Below are 19,419 nucleotides of genomic sequence, written 5' to 3'. Positions count from 1 at the left end.
CAAATCCCACTAGCCTTCAAATCTGATTATCTGGGAATTCCTCCTCCCATTGCTGGACCCCCAGGTTGGGAAGCCTGACGTGGGGTCAGAACCTTCACTCCAGTGGGTGGATTTCTGTGGTGTAACTGTTCTCCAGTTTGTGAGTCACCCACCCAGTAGTTATGGGATTTGATTTTATTGTGATTGTGCCCTTCCTACGGTCTCATTGAGGCTTCTCCTTTGTCTTTGGATGTGGAGTATCTTTTTTGGTGAGTTCCAGTGTCTTCCTGTTGATGACTGTTCAGCAGTTAGTTGTGATTCTGGTGTTCTCACAAGAGGGAGTGAGTGCACGTCCTTCTACTCCACCATCTTGAACCTCCAACTGTATACTTTAAATCATCTCTAGATTACTTATAATACCTAATACAATGTAAATAGCTTTGCTTTTTGGAACTTTACGGACTTCTTTTCAAATATTTTCCATCAGCCATTCGTTGAATACATGGATTCAGAATTCGTGGATAGGGAGAGCCCACAGCATAACTTAATAAACTCTAAGGTCCTTCGAGCTCCAAAAGCCATAAATCAACTCCCTGAATCACTGTGAGGGATGGGAGATTACCAAGAGGAATCTCTTCCAATAACACATGATATAAAAAGGTAATTGTGATGCTCTGAGGAATGAAAGGAAGGCTACAAGTACACCGTCCAAAGGGAAATAGGAACAGAACCTCTGAGTCAACTTATAAATGATCTGCTGTAGAAGATTAAATCTGAAAAGTATCATAATGGTTAGTCTTCTCATAATTGATGCCACTGATATAATTCTTGAAACTTAAGCTCCTTATGTCTAAGTACTTAATTACTCACCCTTTTCAAACAAATGTATATATATACATGCATGTATATGTTCCTGAGTCTACAAGAATACCTTAAAAATATTCTGGAACTTCACTTAAATTATATCCTTTGGGCCCATTGATTGAAATTGAATTGGCCTGTGGATCCCTCTGTTGAGAAGCTTTTATGTGTTTATTTGGGTACAGTCATCAGTTTACTTTTGGGATCAAGACCAGGGGTCAGAGCTATGATGGTGATGGAGATATGAAAACTCTCGCTTTGGTAGACTTGACCCCAAGGTAAGTGGGGACAAGAAAAAAATTAGGTTTAGGGATTAAGAATATTGAGTTCATGATCTAAGAACTGTAAATGCAAAGCTTCCTTTAAAGAAAGACCTTTTTGTGGTAAGAGAGCAGCCCAATAGTATAGTTAGGATTCATTTGTGTTTCTCCTCTTCAACTTGATCCAGATGCCATTACTTGGACGAAGAATCAGTTCTCCTGCCAGACCAAGTTCTTCTCTTTTTTGGTTGGATTCTACCCAAAAATGCCTCAGGATGCAGGAAAGAATGGTCTTTTCTTCCATCATGGCAAACTTTTGACCTTCAAATTAATGTAAATAGCAACACTTTAATGATAGATATATCTCAAATGTGAGAAATCACAAGTCCGATTAGAGGAAGCAAGCAATTTTATATTTTCGCAGTGGGTCCTGGGAGAATCAGAATCACCTGGGATGCTTGTAAAACATGAAGATCCTTGAGTGCCCTTCCTGTTCCCACCCAGTGCATCTGAACAGCAGAAGTGGGCCAGGCATTTGTATTTTAGCAAAACGTGAGATGAATCCTGGGCTCGTTTAAGCATGAGAATCACTACTCTCGACTGATTTCTTATTTGAGCCTTTAACTTAAATTTAATTTACTCTAGAGGTACTAAATAAGCGTCAGATTCATCCATTTAAATCTGGCCTTAATTTACAAATGTCTGCATTTACATAAACGATAAAATGCTAGAGATTCTGAAGCTGAAAGTGTTTATAATGCACGGTGATGTGCATTCACTTTGCTTAAGCACTTCAGCTGGCCTTGTGGTAAGCATTTTGTGTTTTGGTTTTGCAAAATGCAGTTCTTAAAATCAACAAATACAGAAATTAAGCTAAATATAACTAATTGTTATAAATAAGTTTTGTATCATATGAAGTATGTTCTATTTTAATCTAAAAGCTACAACATTTTCAAACTCTACCATGAAACTATTTATGCTTTATGTTATGGGCTAAATTGTGTACCCCCAAATTCATAGGTTGAAGTCCTAAACCTCAGTATCTCAGAATATGACTATTTGGAGATGGGAATGTTAAAGAAGTAATTAAATTAAAATGGTCAAAAATAAAATAAAATAATCAGATGGGTGGACCCTAATCCAATCTGACTGGTGGTCCCTATAAAAAGAAGAGATTACGACACAGACACACACAGAGGAAAGACTATGTGGGGAGATAGGGAGAAGAAGATCATTTACAAGCTAAGCAGGTATTTATTACCAATCCTGCTGATACCTGAATCTTGGACTTCTAGCTTCAGAATTGGGAGAAAATAAATTCCTGTGGTTTAAGCCACCCAGTGTGTGGTACCTAGTTATGGCTGCCCTAGCAAACTAATACACTTTATGACAGTCATATTTTAAAAAAATAATGTATAGTAAAGTGGAGGGAAGAGGAAGCCAGTTTTTTTAAAAGACAGTTGCCTATGGGCTGCTACATCTCAAGAAATTTTTGTGTGAAACCGCCTACTCTGCAGGCCTGAAAAGTCAAACAAGTTCTGACGGATACAAACCTATACAGTTTCGGGGTCCAGCAGAGAAGGGCACATATGCGTATGAATGACGTCCTTTCGAATTCTCGGGAAAGAACCTTTCTGGCTTGAATTCCTCAGGATTGGGGAAGTACCTTGGATCTCTGTGCAGTGCATAGGGCATGATGATTACTTGAGAGCCTTTCACGATTTTGTAACCCGCTGTCAAGAAGTAGTCAATAGGCCATGAGGATGGAGCAAGACAGACATTAAAATAATCCACTCTCCCTCCTATTCAAATTATAGAATTCTTACCAACTTCACAGTCTTCATTAAGATTACGGGCAAAGAAAGGAACAGAAGGAAAAAGGCGAAGGCTCTCTTTAACAACACATTCGAGATATTTAAGTTTCTTCAGGTCATCTAAGGTAGCAGGACGATCAGATCTCCCTGGTTTTAAGTAAATACATGAGATAACAAGGAAAGGATTATTTGAGCTTGGGGGATGGGACATTGAAGAAGAATACACGCATCAAAACATGTTAAATACCTACAGCTAAAGTAGAGTTTCTAGTATTACCCATAATCAAAATAAAATGAGATATGTTCAGTAAAAGAAACCAGACACCAACGGTCACATGTTGTGGGATTCCATTTATAGGAAGTATTCAGAACAGGTAGTGAATCCACAGAGACAGATAGTAACTTAGCAGTTGCCAGGGGCTGCGGGAAGAGAGGAGAGCGGCTGATTAATGGGACAGAGTTCCCTTCTGGGGTGCTGGGACTCCAATGACATCACTGCTGGCATCAGCCTAGGACAGCGTACCTGCGGACTGCTGGCTGTGTAATAGAAAAGTTTGTCCTACCGGCTTAATGCATCTTTTCTCTCATTCGTGGCCAGATGCAATGCTGTATGAAACAGTTTTCCTTGACCCCATGACTCAGTGCTTTATGTAGATATGTCTGCTTCATCTACTAAGTGAGATGCTTGAGGACAGTAACATTTATCTGTGCATCCCCAGCATCTAGCCCAGTGCAGGCACATGCCATGCAATTAGCAAATGCCTGTATTCTGTAAGTGCTGAATAAGGCTTTGCTAAGAAGACTGGGACTGGAAGGGATCCCATAGGGGAGACTTCCTGCTTATTGCTGTATCTTTAGAACAGGTCCTGCTGTTTATCCTTCATGAGCAAGAACAACACTTGCTTCCATGGACGTGGTACCCACAGTGTAACTAGTGAAGGGACAAAACATACCAAACACTTCCTCCAGTTCATGGTCCACTTTTTGCTGGACTTCTGGATACGAACCCAATAGATATAAGGACAAGTTTATTGCAGCTGCGGTCGTATCGTGACCCTACAAATGTAAGGAAAAAATAACTTAGCGGAGTAGTATTGCGAAGATTAGAAGAGAGAACTCTATTTTGAATTGTCTCTGGATTTGACAGCTGCACTGGGACTCCAAACAGAACAAATTAATTTGGTACAGTATCTTACCTTGGTGAGAAACAAACAAAGAAAATGATCCCTTCAAAGGGGAGATTCATGCTTAGATAGATATTTCAACACTACACAGAGCTGCATACGTGGTGAGAAGTGGCTAGGCTGTGCTAATAAGGGGGCCTTCCAAGGGAACTAGGTGCTCTAGACTGTTTTTAAGGGGAAAGAGTCTGACTTTTATGAGCCAGTTTACCAGATCTGTACTCCTCCACCTTCTAGCATTTGTAAGGTAGGCTTTACCTGTCAACCCTGGACACCAGGGTGTCTATGTGTGGTTCTGAGTAACATCCTGCATGTCAGGAAGTTGATAAATAGCCTCCCATAATAGTTGCTGAGCTTTAGGCAAAATACTAAGTACTGTGCAGAAACTAATTCAATTATCCTTCAGAAAAACTCTGTGAAATACTTGATACAGATATTTACATCTTAGAGATTAAAAACAGACTAAGAATTTTTTTTTACATGAGTTCTGCAGAAAAAAAAAGTTTGGAAAATCAATAATAATATTATAACTCTATGAATAAGACTTTTAGGGGAACTAAACAGAAAACAAATTGTTTCCTCTATGGAAGTTCTTACTTTTCCATTTTCCCTACGCAACACAAGTGATGGTTATAATTTTCCTTTCTCTGGGCAGAAATCTCCAAAGCACTTGCTTCATAAAACAGCTTCTAAGTTGAATTGTTTGAGGTTTATTCTGCAATTTTATAAAATATATATTTTCCAAGTCTCTGATATTGGTGTCATTGCCTCTTCTCAGGTTTGCTGTTCCTTCACAGAAACTACCCTGAGCTCCGGACCAGATCTGGTCCATTTCACTCAGTTGTTTACCAAAGTCACAGGAGGAAGTGCTCTTGCTAAATAATTCTTAATAACTTCTCTTGAATTTATAAGTGGAAGCCTGATTTAAATGTGTAAGAGATGTCTGCTGAACTTCCTACTTCCACGTGTCTGCTACCTGAAGAAAGCAGGACTAAGCAAAGCACAAAGCACACAGTTTATAGAAGCAGGCTGGTGGGACAGGGCAGGGGCAGAAACCTTAGTATCCAGTGGTCAGCACCTGGGGCAGGAAAGGTGTGGTCGTAATAACCTGCAACCTCTTTATGGAGGAGGTCACAATATTATAATCATACGAGGTGTGTCTCCTATTTGATGCAAAGAAGAAAAAACTTAGAATTTCAAACAGTGTTAGGGCTGGAAGAAAGAGATCATTATTCCAGTTGTTTTCATGAAAGTGAGAGGTTTTTGGTAGGCGAAGGATGTGTGGGTGCACGTGTGCATGAGAGTGTATGTATGTGGGCGTGTGTGTGTACGTGTGTATGCAGGGTGGAGATGTGACACAGTCTCTCCACTTTAACATCAAATGATAATAGCCAGTATCCACCACACACTTCCCATGTGCCAGGCAAGATTCTTCGTGCGCTTTAAAAAATCATTCATCTAATCCTTATACTTACCCTGCGAGGCCCGTACTATAACAATGAGCACACCAAAGCCCAGAAAGGCTCCATGAGTTACCGGAGGTCCCGCCTCTAGTACAGGTTAGAGGTGGGATTTGGCCCCAGAGACCCCAGCTTAACACCGCTCCACTTTTTAGCTAATTTAGATGTCCATTTTCTGCATAAAATTTCTTTTCAACGAAGCGCTCTGCTTAAAAAAGAAGTTTAAAACCACTGATCTAATCCATCTCTCTATTTTATACACAGGGAAGCTGTGACAGAGATCTGAGATGATTGGCACCATCTCATAAGGCTAGTCAGCATGGAGCCAGAATGAGCACTCGGGTCTAGGGACCCTTGACACAGCTTGCTTTCCTACACTGTGCCCCCGGGAGAACGTGCGCTCTGGCAGTATACCCAGAGGTACACTGTACCCAGAGGTACACTGTACCCAGGTGTCTGCAAGCAGGGCTGCTCACACCATCCATGGCTGGCGTGTACTGAGCCATCCAAAACTACATATGCCCTTCACTTTCCTCCACTTCCAGGATATTACCACAGGGTGCTTTTTAAAACCATTTCTTCACTTTATTTGGCAATCTACACACTGAGAGATTCACTCTGTAATATTTAATAATGCTAGAATTACCTTTTGTAAAAACTGCATCTTTCTTTTCATTATTTGAAGGTCAGAAATCCCTTTAGAATCACAAACTAGTTAAATTCTCTGTCGGAGGGCTGTTGCTTTCTTCTCTAGTTTGGGCAGCTCAAAGCAGGAGCTAAGCACTCATTTGCTAGAACTTCAAAAAGGAGGTAGTGAAAAGACAGACTTGTGGGTTTCAGAGATTTTTTAAAAGCATGAAGCAATATAGGGAATGAGAGCAATTTCTGACTTCTTTTCTACTTGGAAAAATCCAATGGGTTTTAGGTTTTCCTGAGAAAACAATGTGTCTAGTGCTATACTCACCACGAGTGAAAGGCTTTTTCTGAAGAAGAAAGCTGATCTGGTACTTAATCAGGTTCTTACATTTTGTAATTTCTAATTATAATGCAGCGACTCATCCTCAGTTATATGAAGCTACTTTAAAACTTGAATAAACTTTTAAAAATGATGCTAAAGATTCTAGAAAATAACTGCAATTTGTTTAATGATACCCGAAAATAACGTGATGAGATAAAATACCTCAAACATAAAGGTGTCAACTTCTTCTCGAATCTCTTCATAACTCAGCTTGTTCCCTTGGTCATCAGTCACATTTAAAAGCAAGTCAAGAAAACCCCTGCGTTTATTATTGTGTGGAGGAAAGTCCTTGTCATTACTTCTACCTTCTTCATGTCTCTTCATTTCATTGGCCCGTTCAGTGATGACCTGTATGATTTAAACAATCATATGCTCTTGTTTGGAATTTGATGTAGCCTCATAATATATTTTCTTATGAAAATACACTAGCTTCTTTCATGGATTTTTTCTAAACCTTTCCTGTTCAAACTCAACAATAACTTAGGCTCTTGTGGAAAATATAGTAAAGCTTCCTGTTAACATTTTAGGGCATTATTTGATAAGACTTTTAAAAACAAATTTAATGTCAGACAAATTCAGAATATTCAATTGCTATTTCTGCCATCTTTCCAACACGGGAATAGAGTTAGTAGTCCCCTAAGTGGTGCCCTAGAGATTTGGATGAGCTAATGAGAAAAAGTTTAGGTGGTGGAGAGAATGCAATCATTATATAATAGACAAATTACGGATTGCTCTCATTACAGGCTGCACTGGAGGAAAGAGACAGCAGGTTGATCAGTCAGCTCACCCTCTGTGCTTGCTGTTCCTGCTGCCTAGATTTCTCTTTCTTCAGATGCCAGTGTGGCTCACTCCCTCCCTCCCTCCTCTTGAGGTCTTGGCCCCTTCTCACACCATCAGAAAGACCTTCCCGGATCACTGCTAACCTGGTCCCTAGCACTCACTATCTTCCTAACCTTACTTTATTTTTTTTCCATTTCACTTACCACCTGACATTATAGTATACTTGCTATATAATATACTGCATGAATGTACCATCCATGTGGCAGCAAATTTGTCTTTGTTCATTGATATAATTCCAACCCTTAGAACACTGCCTGGCATTTTAAGGACGTCCCTTAGATATTTTCTGAATGAATAAAAGAATTAAAGCCCATAAACTTAATGTGGCTATACATTTCAACTTTCTTCTCCTATCAGGCAATTGACCAAACCTGCTACTAAGTGATTTGAATGAATAGATCCTAATTGCTTTGAGGACAAAACACCATATCTCCTTTCATTCTCGGGGGAACCCCCTAGGGCCTGGCACCCAGTATGCAATTTTCAATATTTATTAAATAAATAATATTGTCCATCCAATTTGGAATTCATTAATTATTGGTATTGATAGTAACGCATGTAATTTGAGGAAAAATTTGGTCATTCGCCTACTGCCCAGTAATGGAGATAACTCTGTCCTCCACTGTGGCCACCTGAATCCAACACCTCATTCATCCAACATTTCCTGACTGGGAACCACATGATCTGTTGGTGACGGGCTGTACCTCACTGTAAGGAAGCAATGCCAATATAGTTGAAACCGAAATTGACAGCAAAGAGAGAATATATTTAAATTGGTACTTTTATCAGTACATTTAAATCATAATTTGATGTATATCTTCAATTAAATATTGCTTTGTCAAAAGCACATGTTTAACACAAGACTGACATCTTATATATGAAACAATATCACTATCTCCTTGTTATTTTTTAATTGGAAGTAAAATAGTGACATCTAGTTAATTTTAATCTTTTCCAAGTTGAGATACTGCTATAAATGCCCTTTGCCTTTGAAAGCTACTGCCTAATCCAAACATTTGCCATAAGACTCTCATAACACGGATCCCCTCCTCTTTATTCATTCAACATAGCACCCTGGTTGTTAATAAATATTTATAGTTCGTATCACATTTTGTAATTTTTTTAATAGACAACCTCCTCTACTAGACTAACCTCTTTTAGGGGACATACATATCTTACTTATTACTGTGTCTTTAACACTTGGTACAGTGTTTGGCACCTAACAAGTGTTTAATTAATATTTGGTGAGTACATAATTAAAATGTAATCACACCGTCTCCTTCTTTCCATTATTATTCAACTTTTATTTTATGAGACACAGGCTCCAGCGTATGTTAACACAGCATAAAAATCTTGGACGTATAAAAGATCTAGAAATGGAGAGTGGTGATGGTTTCAGAACACTGTGAGTGCAATTAATGGTAAATTTTATGTTGTGTATATTTTATCACAATTAAAAAAATCAAGGGCTTACGTTTTTGGTAAAATTATGTAGGATTGTTAGGCTCCTTTTGTGTTCCCATCCATCTTTAAATATAAAGAACAAAAGGTCAAGCCAGAGCCAGGGCATCTTCATTCTTTGATGTATTGAATCACTCATCCTATAAATAGGATAAAAACACATCAGCTGATACACTGAAAATGTGTATTTCTTGAGCACCTAATTGATGCCCGCTCTCAATGAGGGTAATATGTAGGGATGATAATGATTCGTCTTAGAGGCTGCTAAGATCCAGGCTTTACACTCAACAATGAAGGCATGGGGTATTACACATCCAGTGAAGCTTAAACATTTAATGGGTTCTTTAGAGGAATGAAGAATCTGTTATAAAACATCCATACTAAATGGTCATCTGATCTCTGCTTCTTTTTCTCCAGGGAGAGTTCTTGACCACCCCAGGCTGCCTGTGGCTCTTGTACCACAAGCTGATATGAAATCTGCCTCTTTATAATGTCCACTCATTTGCTTGCTCACTCCTCCGTAGTGCCAGTAAACAACTGGCTGCCCTCTTCCACGGAAAAGTGCTCATTAAATACCCATCTGTCACACAGCTGTCACGAGCACCACCCTCATTATTCCCAGTGAGAAGCAGAAAGACCTCTACACGATCTCCTCCTTCATGACCAGCTTAGATGCCAATTCCTCAGAGAAGACCTTTCCTGACCACGCAATCTGTAAAACACATCCCTGTTTTCCTCTCTCATATCAACTTGATCTTTTCTTTCTAAGCAATTATTATAATTTATAAGTTTATATTCATTTGCTTCAATGCCTGTCTCCCCTGCTATTCTGTTTCATATGCCCATATAAAACTAGTCAGTACCTTGTGCAGGGAATGGCAGATTATAGATGCTCAACAAGTAGTTGTTAAGATGAAGTGAAATGAGCCGTGGACTTAAAGATAGGATACATTGAATCAAATCCTGGCCCTGCCTCTTAATAGCTGAATAATCACAAGCAATTTTAAAAGTAAAGTTGATTATTTCAATTAAAAAATAATACATACTCAGTGCAGAAAATATAGGAAAGGAGAATGAATCACAACAAAACCAAAACACAATAAGAGAGCACACACACAAAATAATAATAACCGCAGCTAACATTTTGGTATAGTATCTCCTAGCTTTTTCTATGAATAATTTTTTTATACCTAGTGGTTATCAAACTACAAAAAAATTTATGTCTTTCTTTTATCACTTAGCATCATAATGTAATCTCTCGATATATTATAAAATAGTCATTTAAAATTACTGCATAATCTGGATGTGCCATAACCATTCCTGTACTGTTGAAAGATATGCTTAAATGATTAGGTTAATTTTTAGTATAATGTTTCACTTTGAAATGATGAAAAAGCTACAGTACAGACAGAAATTATTAGCAAGAATTTTTTAAAGCCCTGATCAATAACAATTTTATTTTATTTTTTTGGGCCACACCACGCAGCTTGCAGGACTTTAGTTCCCTGGCCAGGGATAGAACCTGGGCCCTCAACAGTGAAAGCATGGAGTCCTAACCACTGGACTGCTAGGGAATTCCCAATAACAATTTTAGAAATAATTAGGACTTCATTTACCTATAAACTGCTTGAACATACTCGGAATCATTGTTGCTTTGAGCACCAATGTTCTTCCCCATAGCTGTTTCTGTAAAATATAGTGAGAAGCAACCATTCAATTCATGCACGTATCTTGGGTACATTTTCCAGTGGCAGACACTTGATCAAAGACGCTATGTCCTGTTCTGTTCATATATATTGTAGAATTGTTCTTTTCCCTCTTCTCTTGCGTCTTCTGCTTCTCTCACTCCCAGTTCCTGCCCTTCCTTCCCTCGGACCGTCTGGTCACGTTGGCTCAGTGACCGCTTGCCCGAAGTCCTATGAATGGCTGCTGCTTCTCAGGTGGCTGATTTAGCAATAGAACCTTCCAGAAGAACCCAGTGTCCTTTCTCCCCCGCCCCGCCCCACCCTATGGACTGTTATTTTCTATTTGTGCCATTTTATCTTTACATCCTAACTTTAAAAATAAATCAGTGAGACTTACCACAGATTATATCTAAGGCACAAAGAGTGATGTAAAAAAAGCAGTTAAATGCTTCTTGGTTAACATATTTTTCAAGCTTATTAACCAATATATTTGCTTGTTCATTCATGACATCTAAGAAATCTTCCAGAATTGTAAAATGGAAAGTGGGTGTTAACATTTTTCTCCTAGAGCGCCACTTGTTTCCAGTACTAGAAATAAAATACACGGTTACAAAGAAAAAACAAGCAACACCTGAAACAAATAAAATATAAATATAGTCATCATCAAGTTCTCCTGAAACAGCTTCATCTACAGATTCTCAAATGCTTTGGTCAGAATGACAAAGACTCATGTATAGTTGTGAATATTTTGGATACTGTTCTATATTACTAATGTTTAGAAGAGTATTCATTAAAAATGGAAACATTTAGAATTTTTCTAAATTTCTGAGCTCTGAGTTTCTAAAATTTAGAATTTTTCTCCCCTCTATCAACATCTTAGCCCTCAGATGATCCACTGCTCCATGATTTTCTTTAATCTCTACTATCTTTGAATTCTCCAAAGTCCCCACCAGGGTCCTGCCTTTCTCTTGCTAGGCCCTCTCTCAGAGGACGGAGTCCTGTTTCTGGGTGCCAACTCAAGAAGTGAGGTTACTGTGTTCGATTCACTTCTCTGAGGGTGACTGCCTTTTTCATGATATTTTCAAGATTTCCCTTCTCCAAACTATCCTTGGCTTTACTCCATTCATACATCAGTACCTCCTCATTTTTCTTGGAACACTAGTGATTATCATTATTGAATATAGTGGCTGGAGATTACCATACACCCTATCTATCAAAGGCCCATTGTTAGCTGGACCTTTCCTTCCAGCTTCTCCCATAATTCCCAATACCTCAATCTTGCTATTGGAAGAATACCTTGTGTCAGTTCCTGAAATAACAAGTTACCCATAGAAGTAACTGTTTCTACAAGACAGCTTTACAAATTTCCACTGAGGTACCTTGTAAGAAGTCCTAGGCCAAGCCACGGTTCTAGGAACTTGTACATATAGGATTTGTCAATGTGCTTTGAACTAGTTAAAATTACCTTTAAAAGAGAAAAAAAAAAATTGAGGGATATAGACATCAAAATGATTTCAGTTATAAGAACACCTGGCTAGAACACAACTACTTTTTAAAGCAAGATTTTATAATTGTTATTTCTCTGTGATTCATTTTCATTCCTGTGCCTCAAAGAAATGCAATTAGAGTTTTGAACTTATAATTGTCATTCAGTCTTGAGGACTAAATGGAGTTGAAAGGAAGGAAAATGTCCAAGATGATTCCTGGTTCCTGCCACAAACTAGGAACCAAGCAGAGTCATTTCTTGAGGGGAGAGGGTAGAGGCAGGTGAATCCGGAGGATGACCACATCTAATGAGATTCCCACACCATCAGACAGACAGTGGAATATTGATCACATTTGCCACATACTCACCTCCACATTTTCTGCATTATAAAGGAACACCACAGGTATGGGCCCGAGCCAGAGTTTCAGCAGTGGCAGGTGTCGGTGTTCTTCAGTGTACTGAATCATCTGCTGAAAAAAATCTGGGAGAAAATATTTAATCTTAAATTCAATCAAGACAAGAATTTTGTCTAAGGGATACAGCACAGGGAACTCTATTTAGTACTCTGCAATGGCCTATATGGGAAAAGAATCTAAAAAAGAGTGGGCATATGTATATGTATAACTGATTCACTTTGCTGTACACATGAAATTAACACAACATTGTAAATCAACTATACTCCAATAAAAATTTTTAAAAAGACAAAAATTTTGTAATAAGTTCCTTATTGTGTCTTTTGGTTCCTTGGGGGTTTTGTTTTTGTTTTACTTTGGACAAGTCACTTAATATCTCTCAGAGAGATATTTGTTGTTGTTGTTGTTGTTGTTTTAGGTTCCACACAGAAGTGAGATCACACAGTACTTGCCTTGCTTTGTCTGACTTACTTTGTTGAGCATTATGCCCTCAAGGTTCATCCATGTTTTCACAAATGGCAATATTTCCTTCTTTTTTATGACTGAATAATATTCCTCTGTGTGTGTGTGTGTGTGTGTGTGTGTGTGTGTGTGTGTACCACATTTTCTTTATCCATTCGTCCAGTGATGGACACTTAGGTTGCTTCCATGTCTTTGCTACTGTAAATAATACTGCAGTGTACATGGTGTGCATATATCTTTTCAAGTTAATGTTTTCATTTTCTTGGTATATATACCCGGAAGTGAAACTGAGGGCTCATACGGTAGTTCAATTTTTAATGTTTAAATGTTTTGAGGAATCCCCATACTATTTTCCACAGTGGCTGCAGCAATTTACATTTTCACCAACAGTGCTCAAGAGTTCCCTTCTCTCTTGCCAAAATTTGTTACTTCTTGTCTTTTTGATTATAGCCATTCTAAAAAGTGTGAGGTGAAGTCCTATTGTGGTTTTTATTTGCATTTCCCTGATGAGTAGTGATGTTGAGCACATTTTCATGTATCTGTTGGTCATCTGTATGCCTTCTTTGGGAAAATGTCTATTCAGACCCTCTGCCCAGTTTTAAATGAGATTGTTCAGGGTTTTTTGCTATTGAGTTGTATGAGTTCTTTATACATTTTGGATATTAACCCCTTATTAGATATATGATTTGCAAATCATGTATCCCATTTTGTAGGTTTCCTTTTCATTTTCTTAAAGGTTTTATTTGCTGTGCAGAAGCTTTTTAATTTGATGTAGTCTCAATTGTTTATTTTTCCTTTTGTTGCCTTTGCTTTCGGTGTCAAATCCAAAAAATCAAGGAGCTTACCGCTTATGTTTTCTTCTATGAGGTATATGGCTTCAGGTCTTACACTTAAGTCTTTAATCAATTTTGAGTTATTATCATGCATGGTGTAAGATAGTGGTCCAGTTTTATTCTTTTGCAAGTGTCTGTCCAGTTTTCCCAACACCATTTATTGAGAGTCTGTCCTTTCCCCATTATGTATTCTTGGATCCTTTGTGGTAAATTAATTGACCACCATCTGTTTATTTCTGGGTTTCTATTCTGTTCCATTGATCTATGTGCCTGCATTTATGCCAATACTATACTGTTTTGATTACTATGGCTTTGTAATATATCTTGAAATCAGGAAGTGTGATGCCTTCAGTTTTGTTCTTCTTTCTCAAAATTGCTTTGGCTATTTGAGGTCATTTGTATTCCATACAAAATTTGGTACTATTCTATTTCTGTGGCAAACGTCATTGAAAGCTTGATAGGGATTGCATTGAATCTGAGAATTGCTCTGGATAGTATGGAAATTTTAACAATATTAATTCTTCCAATCCATGAACATGGAATATCTTTCCATTTATTTGTGTCTTATTCAATTTATTTCAGCAGTGTCTCATAGTTTTCAGTGTACACCTTTTTTACTTCCTTGGTTAAATTTATTCCTAGGTATTTTATTCTTTTTGATGCAATTGTAAATGGGATTGTTTTCTTAATTTCTCTTTCTGATAGTTCATTATTAGTGTATAGAAACATAACTGATTTTTATATATTGATTTTGTATCCTGCAACTTTACTGAAGTAGTTTATTAGTTCTAATAATTTTTTTTTGCTGAAGTCTTTAGGGTTTTCTATAATATCATGTTATCTGCAAATAGTAACAGTTTTACTTCTTCCTTTCCAATTTTGTGGAGGGGAAGGCTAGTTGGGAGGCATATGGGTATCCAGGGCTTCTCCTGGGCAATGGGAATGCCTGATTGACAACAGTGGGATTCATCCCAAACTCACTGTGAGGCTAGTAATATGATGCTTGAGATTTTGACAGGGTTTTTTTTTACGTGGGAATTTGGGTAAGGAGAAAAACTGGTATGGCATAAAAAACAGAACCATTAAGCTCTTCAGCTCTTTTTCCATGTCAAAAAATGTGCACGTGCTCAGTCCATCCCTGGTCCTCTTCCATCCTTAAGCTTCACCCACCCCTGAGCTTCAGGGCAAGTTGTTCAAAGTTGGAGAAGGGCTAAGGCTGGGGATGTCCACTGCATATAAAATTAAATCAATAGTCTTGATTTTCGTAAGTGTTTGCACGTTCTGCACACCAAACCTAATAATAATAATCTTAAAATAATTAACATTCATTATGTCATATTTACTTGCTATGGCAGGTTATTATATGTCAGATCTAGTGCTCAAGGTTTCAGGTGTATTATGTCTTTTGTGCCTCACCACAGTTACATGGGGAGGGACGCTGTTATTACTGTCATTAAACAGTTGAGGAAGTTGTGCACAGTTAAGCAACTTGCCCAATATATCACCGAGCTGGTAAATGGTGGAATCTGGCTTTGTACCCAAGGCAGTCAGACCCCAGAATGCACCACCTTAACCATATTACCACACTTCTTCAAAATGTCTTCTGGTCAAGACAGTTGGTAACATTGCCATGAAAAGAGCTGGGTCAGGTCAACAGTATCAAAATATCCGGCTTCGTGCTAATATACTGCCTGCCTTGGTCTGGTCTGACAGAGGAGACAGGGAAGTCTGAATCTGTGGTTTGAAGATATCAGGTCCAATAGCAGGTAGCAGCTGAGGAAGACGGGTGCTGACATAGATGCAAAAGCAAGAGATTAGAGTTCAAAGGGCTCATGGGAAAGCAACTGCAATACTCCAGGTGGAATTACTGAGGGCAGAATTTGGACAGCAGCCACAAAATGAAAGGCACAGCCTCCTGTATAAGAGACAAAGGTGCTGAGAACAGGGAGTATTTCTCAGAGTATTCTGATATCCCCAATTTTGCTGAGCTCAATGCTGGGCACAAAGCAGGGCTTCAGTAAATGGCTGATTGACAGCTTTAACTAACTTAGTCTAACCAAGTTCTAGACAGTGATCTGGAAACCACATGAATTCAATTTCATCCTTAAAATTACTCTGTAATATAGTTACGTTTACAAGTAAATGGTAAACAAACAAACAAAACCCCTCTAACTTAGAGAGTTCCAAACAGCTTCCCCAAATCTAACAACTTGGTTGCAAAGCTGGAAATTGAGCAAAAGTTTACCTGTTGCCAAAATCCAGTACTTGTATGACGGATTAAAAAGTCCCTTTATAAAAGACAGTACACTGTCATTCTCTTCACTCAGAAAGTAATTCCAAAGATAACTATGTTAAATATTCCAATCAACTCACAGTTTGTTTTAAAACAGGTCTTATTCACTAGAGATTTCAATTCTTAGAAAAATTCCCAAAAAGAATATGATGAGACTCCTCAAGTATATTGTTTCTTTTGGGGGGATGGGAGGGCCCATATTTCTACATAATTATTTTTTAATACTATAAAGCCTTAGGGTAGAAGGGGAGGTTAGCTCTGCTTTTAGTATTATCCAAGATGATTTTACAAATGTGGTTTTCATATAAATAAATGTGAGAGGGGGAGAGAGAGGGAGAGAGAGGGAGAGAGAGGGAGAGGGAGGGAGAGGGAGGGGGAGGGAGGGGGAGGGAGAGGGAGGGGGAGGGAGAGCGGGAGATAGAGGGAGAGGGAGAGAGAAAGAGAGAGAGAGGGAGGGAGGGGAGGGAGAGGGAGGGAGGGAGAGGGAGGGAGAGGGGGAGGGAGGAGGAGGGAGAGGGAGGGGGAGGGAGGGAGAGGGAGGGGGAGGGAGAGCGGGAGATAGAGGGAGAGAGAGGGAGAGGGAGAGAGGGAGAGGGAGAGGAAGAGAGGGAGAGGGAGGGAGGGAGAGGGAGGGGGGGGAGGGGAGGGGAGGGGGAGGGAGAGGGAGGGAGAGGGAGGGGGAGGGAGGGGGAGGGAGAGGGAGAGGGGGAGAGAGGGAGAGGGAGAGCGGGAGATAGAGGGAGAGAGAGAGAGAGAGATTTCTAAGTTCTAAGGATTTGCCTTGTTCCAGGGAAGTTTATGCCTTTAAGGCTTTAACAGCCAAGACAGAAGCAAAGACGGCAGTGTTCTGAGGTAGGAGCAGCTACGAGGTGGGAAGAGAAGAAGCAAAAATGCAGAAGGACAAAAGCTTAGAGATACTGCAATCTATGCTGTACACGAAGAAAAAGTTCGTTGGGAACGGAGGGCACTAGCAATTTTGCCAGGTGTCATAGGGAAACTGGATAGAACTGGGACTCCATCCTCCAGCGGGTGACAAATCCTTCTCTCTCCCAGCGTCAGCACCTCAAGCCCTGGTGTCCAGGCTGTAAGAAGGCCGGCGGCGCGGCGCAGGTCGGGAGCCCCCATCCCTGGGACGGGGACATGGCCGGCCTGGGCGCGGTCCCTTACCTCTCGCGTCCGGCTTTAACAGCAGCGCGTGTCCCAGGAAGGGGTAGGCGCCCTCCAAGGTTGGGACGGCACGCATCTGCTGCCATGTCCACGCGTAGCTCGCCACCATCCGCAGGAGGTTCAGGGTGAGGATGGCGCCAGCCAGGGAGACCGCGCACAACCCGCCCCAGAGCAGCAACTTCTGCCCGACGCTCAGCAGCCACAGCGCCAGCATCGCGCCTGCGGGCCGCTCTGCACCCGGACTGAGACTGCGGGGACCGCGGGGCGGGATGTTCGGGGCGGCGGGCGCGGTGCAGCCCCGGGAGGTCAAGGGCGCCGGCCCCGGGCGGAGCTCCCGGCCTCTCGAAACTCGGGCGGGAGCAGGAGGCGTCGCCGGCCCCGCTCACTTCCCCGTGCGGCCGGAGGTGGGCACAGGTCCGGCCGCCCTGAAGCGGGGGCAGCCCTGCTTCTCGGGACTAGGTTGGGGCCTCCGAGGCTCCTCGACAAGGCACCGCGGGGGCTGTTAGGGGCTCGGCCCAAGCCTACGTCACCGGCCTCTTTTGTTTGCTTCGAGCGGAAAACGAAGGTCCGGGAAACGAGCGCTCTGTAGGCCGCGCTGCTGTAGACGGCGGCACGTTAGTGGGTGGAGTGGGGAGGATACTGAAGGTGAGATGGAAGGCGGCTTAGTGACGGAGAGGCGCCCCGGGGCCAGAGGGGCCGAGCTTCGGCTCATAGGCCCCCCTCTGCTGGGAACGGGACGACTCAGGCTAGAGTGCGCAGGATGTTTTAAAGTGGAAATAAAGAAGCATCTGGTTTGAAAGTCAGCCTCTGGAGCTCGTTTTTCCCGGCTGGGCACCTAAGCTCATTCCCTTTCACGTCTGCGCGTGATCCACTCCGCTGGCGCGGGCTGCCTACCCGCCCGGAGGTGGGTTGCGTCCTGGCTTCCGCATCCGGGTCATTCGGGCAGCTGCCTCCTTCCATCCAGAGTAGCCTTAGGGACACGACCTCAGGGGCACCAGCTATCAGTCTGCATCGGATGGCTGATTGCGACACAGGGGCGGTGAGTAAGGTTGTTGTGATCCAAATATTTTTCAAAATATTTTCGGGAACAAGAAAAGCTAGCACCCCAAGAGAGCAAGACAAGGGCGGGGGGAGAGAATGGAGGTCGAGTTCTCTGAAAGCGGTGGAGGTAAGTGATGCTGGGAGGGGAGGTTTTGATAAGGAGACAGTAGTTGTGGAGTGCTCTCAAAAGGGAAAGAAGACAAACCTCTGAGCCTGCAGAAGGAAAAGGTAAGGACAGTGAGAAGGCTGCTCCGCTTCTGCCTAGGGGCTGGTTTCCCTGACTACCAAATTCTCTCTTTTCTCCAGGTACCCAATCCTGACTCTGGTTCCCTTGTCTACACTTGATCCTTCTTCACAAAGGAGCTGGGATGGAGGGTCCCTCTCCTAGCAGCACGTCCCTAAGCTATAGGAAAAGTGCCAAGGAAGATGGGATATTGAGAATACCCTGCATTTTTATTTTGCTTAATTGGATTAGTTTTACTCGCAGCCACCTGCAGAGCCTCTTTGATGTAGAGAAAAACATACCTAAGACTTTTCTCCAACTGAATTTCTTCAAGTCATCTATATATGCTGACACAGAAAGATGTTCATGAAATATTAAGTGGAAAATAATAATAAACAAGTTGCAGAACAAAGTATATAATGTAATGCCCTCTTTGGGAGAATTTTTTTCTCTGCAGCTAGACTAATATCTGGAAAGAAGAATAATGATCAACTTGACTGTGTGGGAATGGAGAAGAACTTACACTTTTTATGTTATTCCCTTCCATATTGTTTAATTACTTTAACACTTTAAAAAAATATATCTGTGTAATATCTTTCAGTATATCTTCTGGGCTTTCATTTTCTTCTCTCTAAAGGACTGAGGCTGAGCCACAAGGTCAATTAAAGCTATAAAAGTACAGGATTTGTCTATATCTGACTCTCTGCTAATCCCTGTGGACAAAACAAGGAATATAACGTGTAACTGCAGCCCTCAGGAAGTGGAGAAAGAGGGAGGGATGGGGATGAGGGTGGGGTGGGGGGAGTGAGTGCTCCAGGCAGCATGAGAAAAGAAGTGCTCCAGCTCAGGGAAGGATATGAGGGGTTCAGGAGACAGTGTAGGGGCCCCTGCTTGGAGCACAGGGTAGCTCAGAGTGCCTAGAGCAAGATGACGTTGATGGGT

The 19,419-nt window shown here is 41.0% G+C and overlaps 1 protein-coding gene across 1 annotated transcript; it reads right to left on the bottom strand.

The window, feature by feature from the left end:
- Positions 1–990: 990 nt before the first annotated feature.
- Positions 991–17,533, bottom strand: LOC118888005 (cytochrome P450 4V2). Its single transcript, XM_036838954.1, has 11 exons — positions 17,214–17,533; positions 12,414–12,526; positions 11,939–12,024; positions 10,957–11,147; positions 10,491–10,560; positions 8,888–9,014; positions 6,736–6,921; positions 3,868–3,970; positions 2,927–3,061; positions 2,654–2,833; positions 991–1,421 (listed from the first exon to the last, which is right to left on the bottom strand). The coding sequence occupies exons 1-11, from the start codon at positions 17,425–17,427 to the stop codon at positions 1,249–1,251; spliced, it is 1,578 nt and encodes a 525-aa protein (XP_036694849.1). The 5' UTR covers positions 17,428–17,533; the 3' UTR covers positions 991–1,248.
- Positions 17,534–19,419: the final 1,886 nt, after the last annotated feature.

The sequence above is a fragment of the Balaenoptera musculus genome, chromosome 21 (genome assembly GCF_009873245.2).
Source record: "Balaenoptera musculus isolate JJ_BM4_2016_0621 chromosome 21, mBalMus1.pri.v3, whole genome shotgun sequence".
NCBI lineage: Eukaryota > Metazoa > Chordata > Mammalia > Artiodactyla > Balaenopteridae > Balaenoptera > Balaenoptera musculus.
The sequence above is the reverse complement of the archived record's forward strand: the minus strand, read 5'-3'. Positions and strand labels throughout refer to the sequence as shown.

Bases quoted from the DNA above. Each gene is read 5' to 3' on its own strand.
- LOC118888005 (XM_036838954.1), bottom strand. From the start codon at position 17,427: ATGCTGGCGCTGTGGCTGCTGAGCGTCGGGCAGAAGTTGCTGCTCTGG. The intron at 11,148-11,938 runs GTACCTCAGTGG...TTTTATTTCTAG, and splicing joins GGCCTAGGACTTCTTACAAG to TACTGGAAACAAGTGGCGCT. The intron at 9,015-10,490 runs GTAAATGAAGTC...TCCTATTTATAG, and splicing joins TATGTTCAAGCAGTTTATAG to GATGAGTGATTCAATACATC.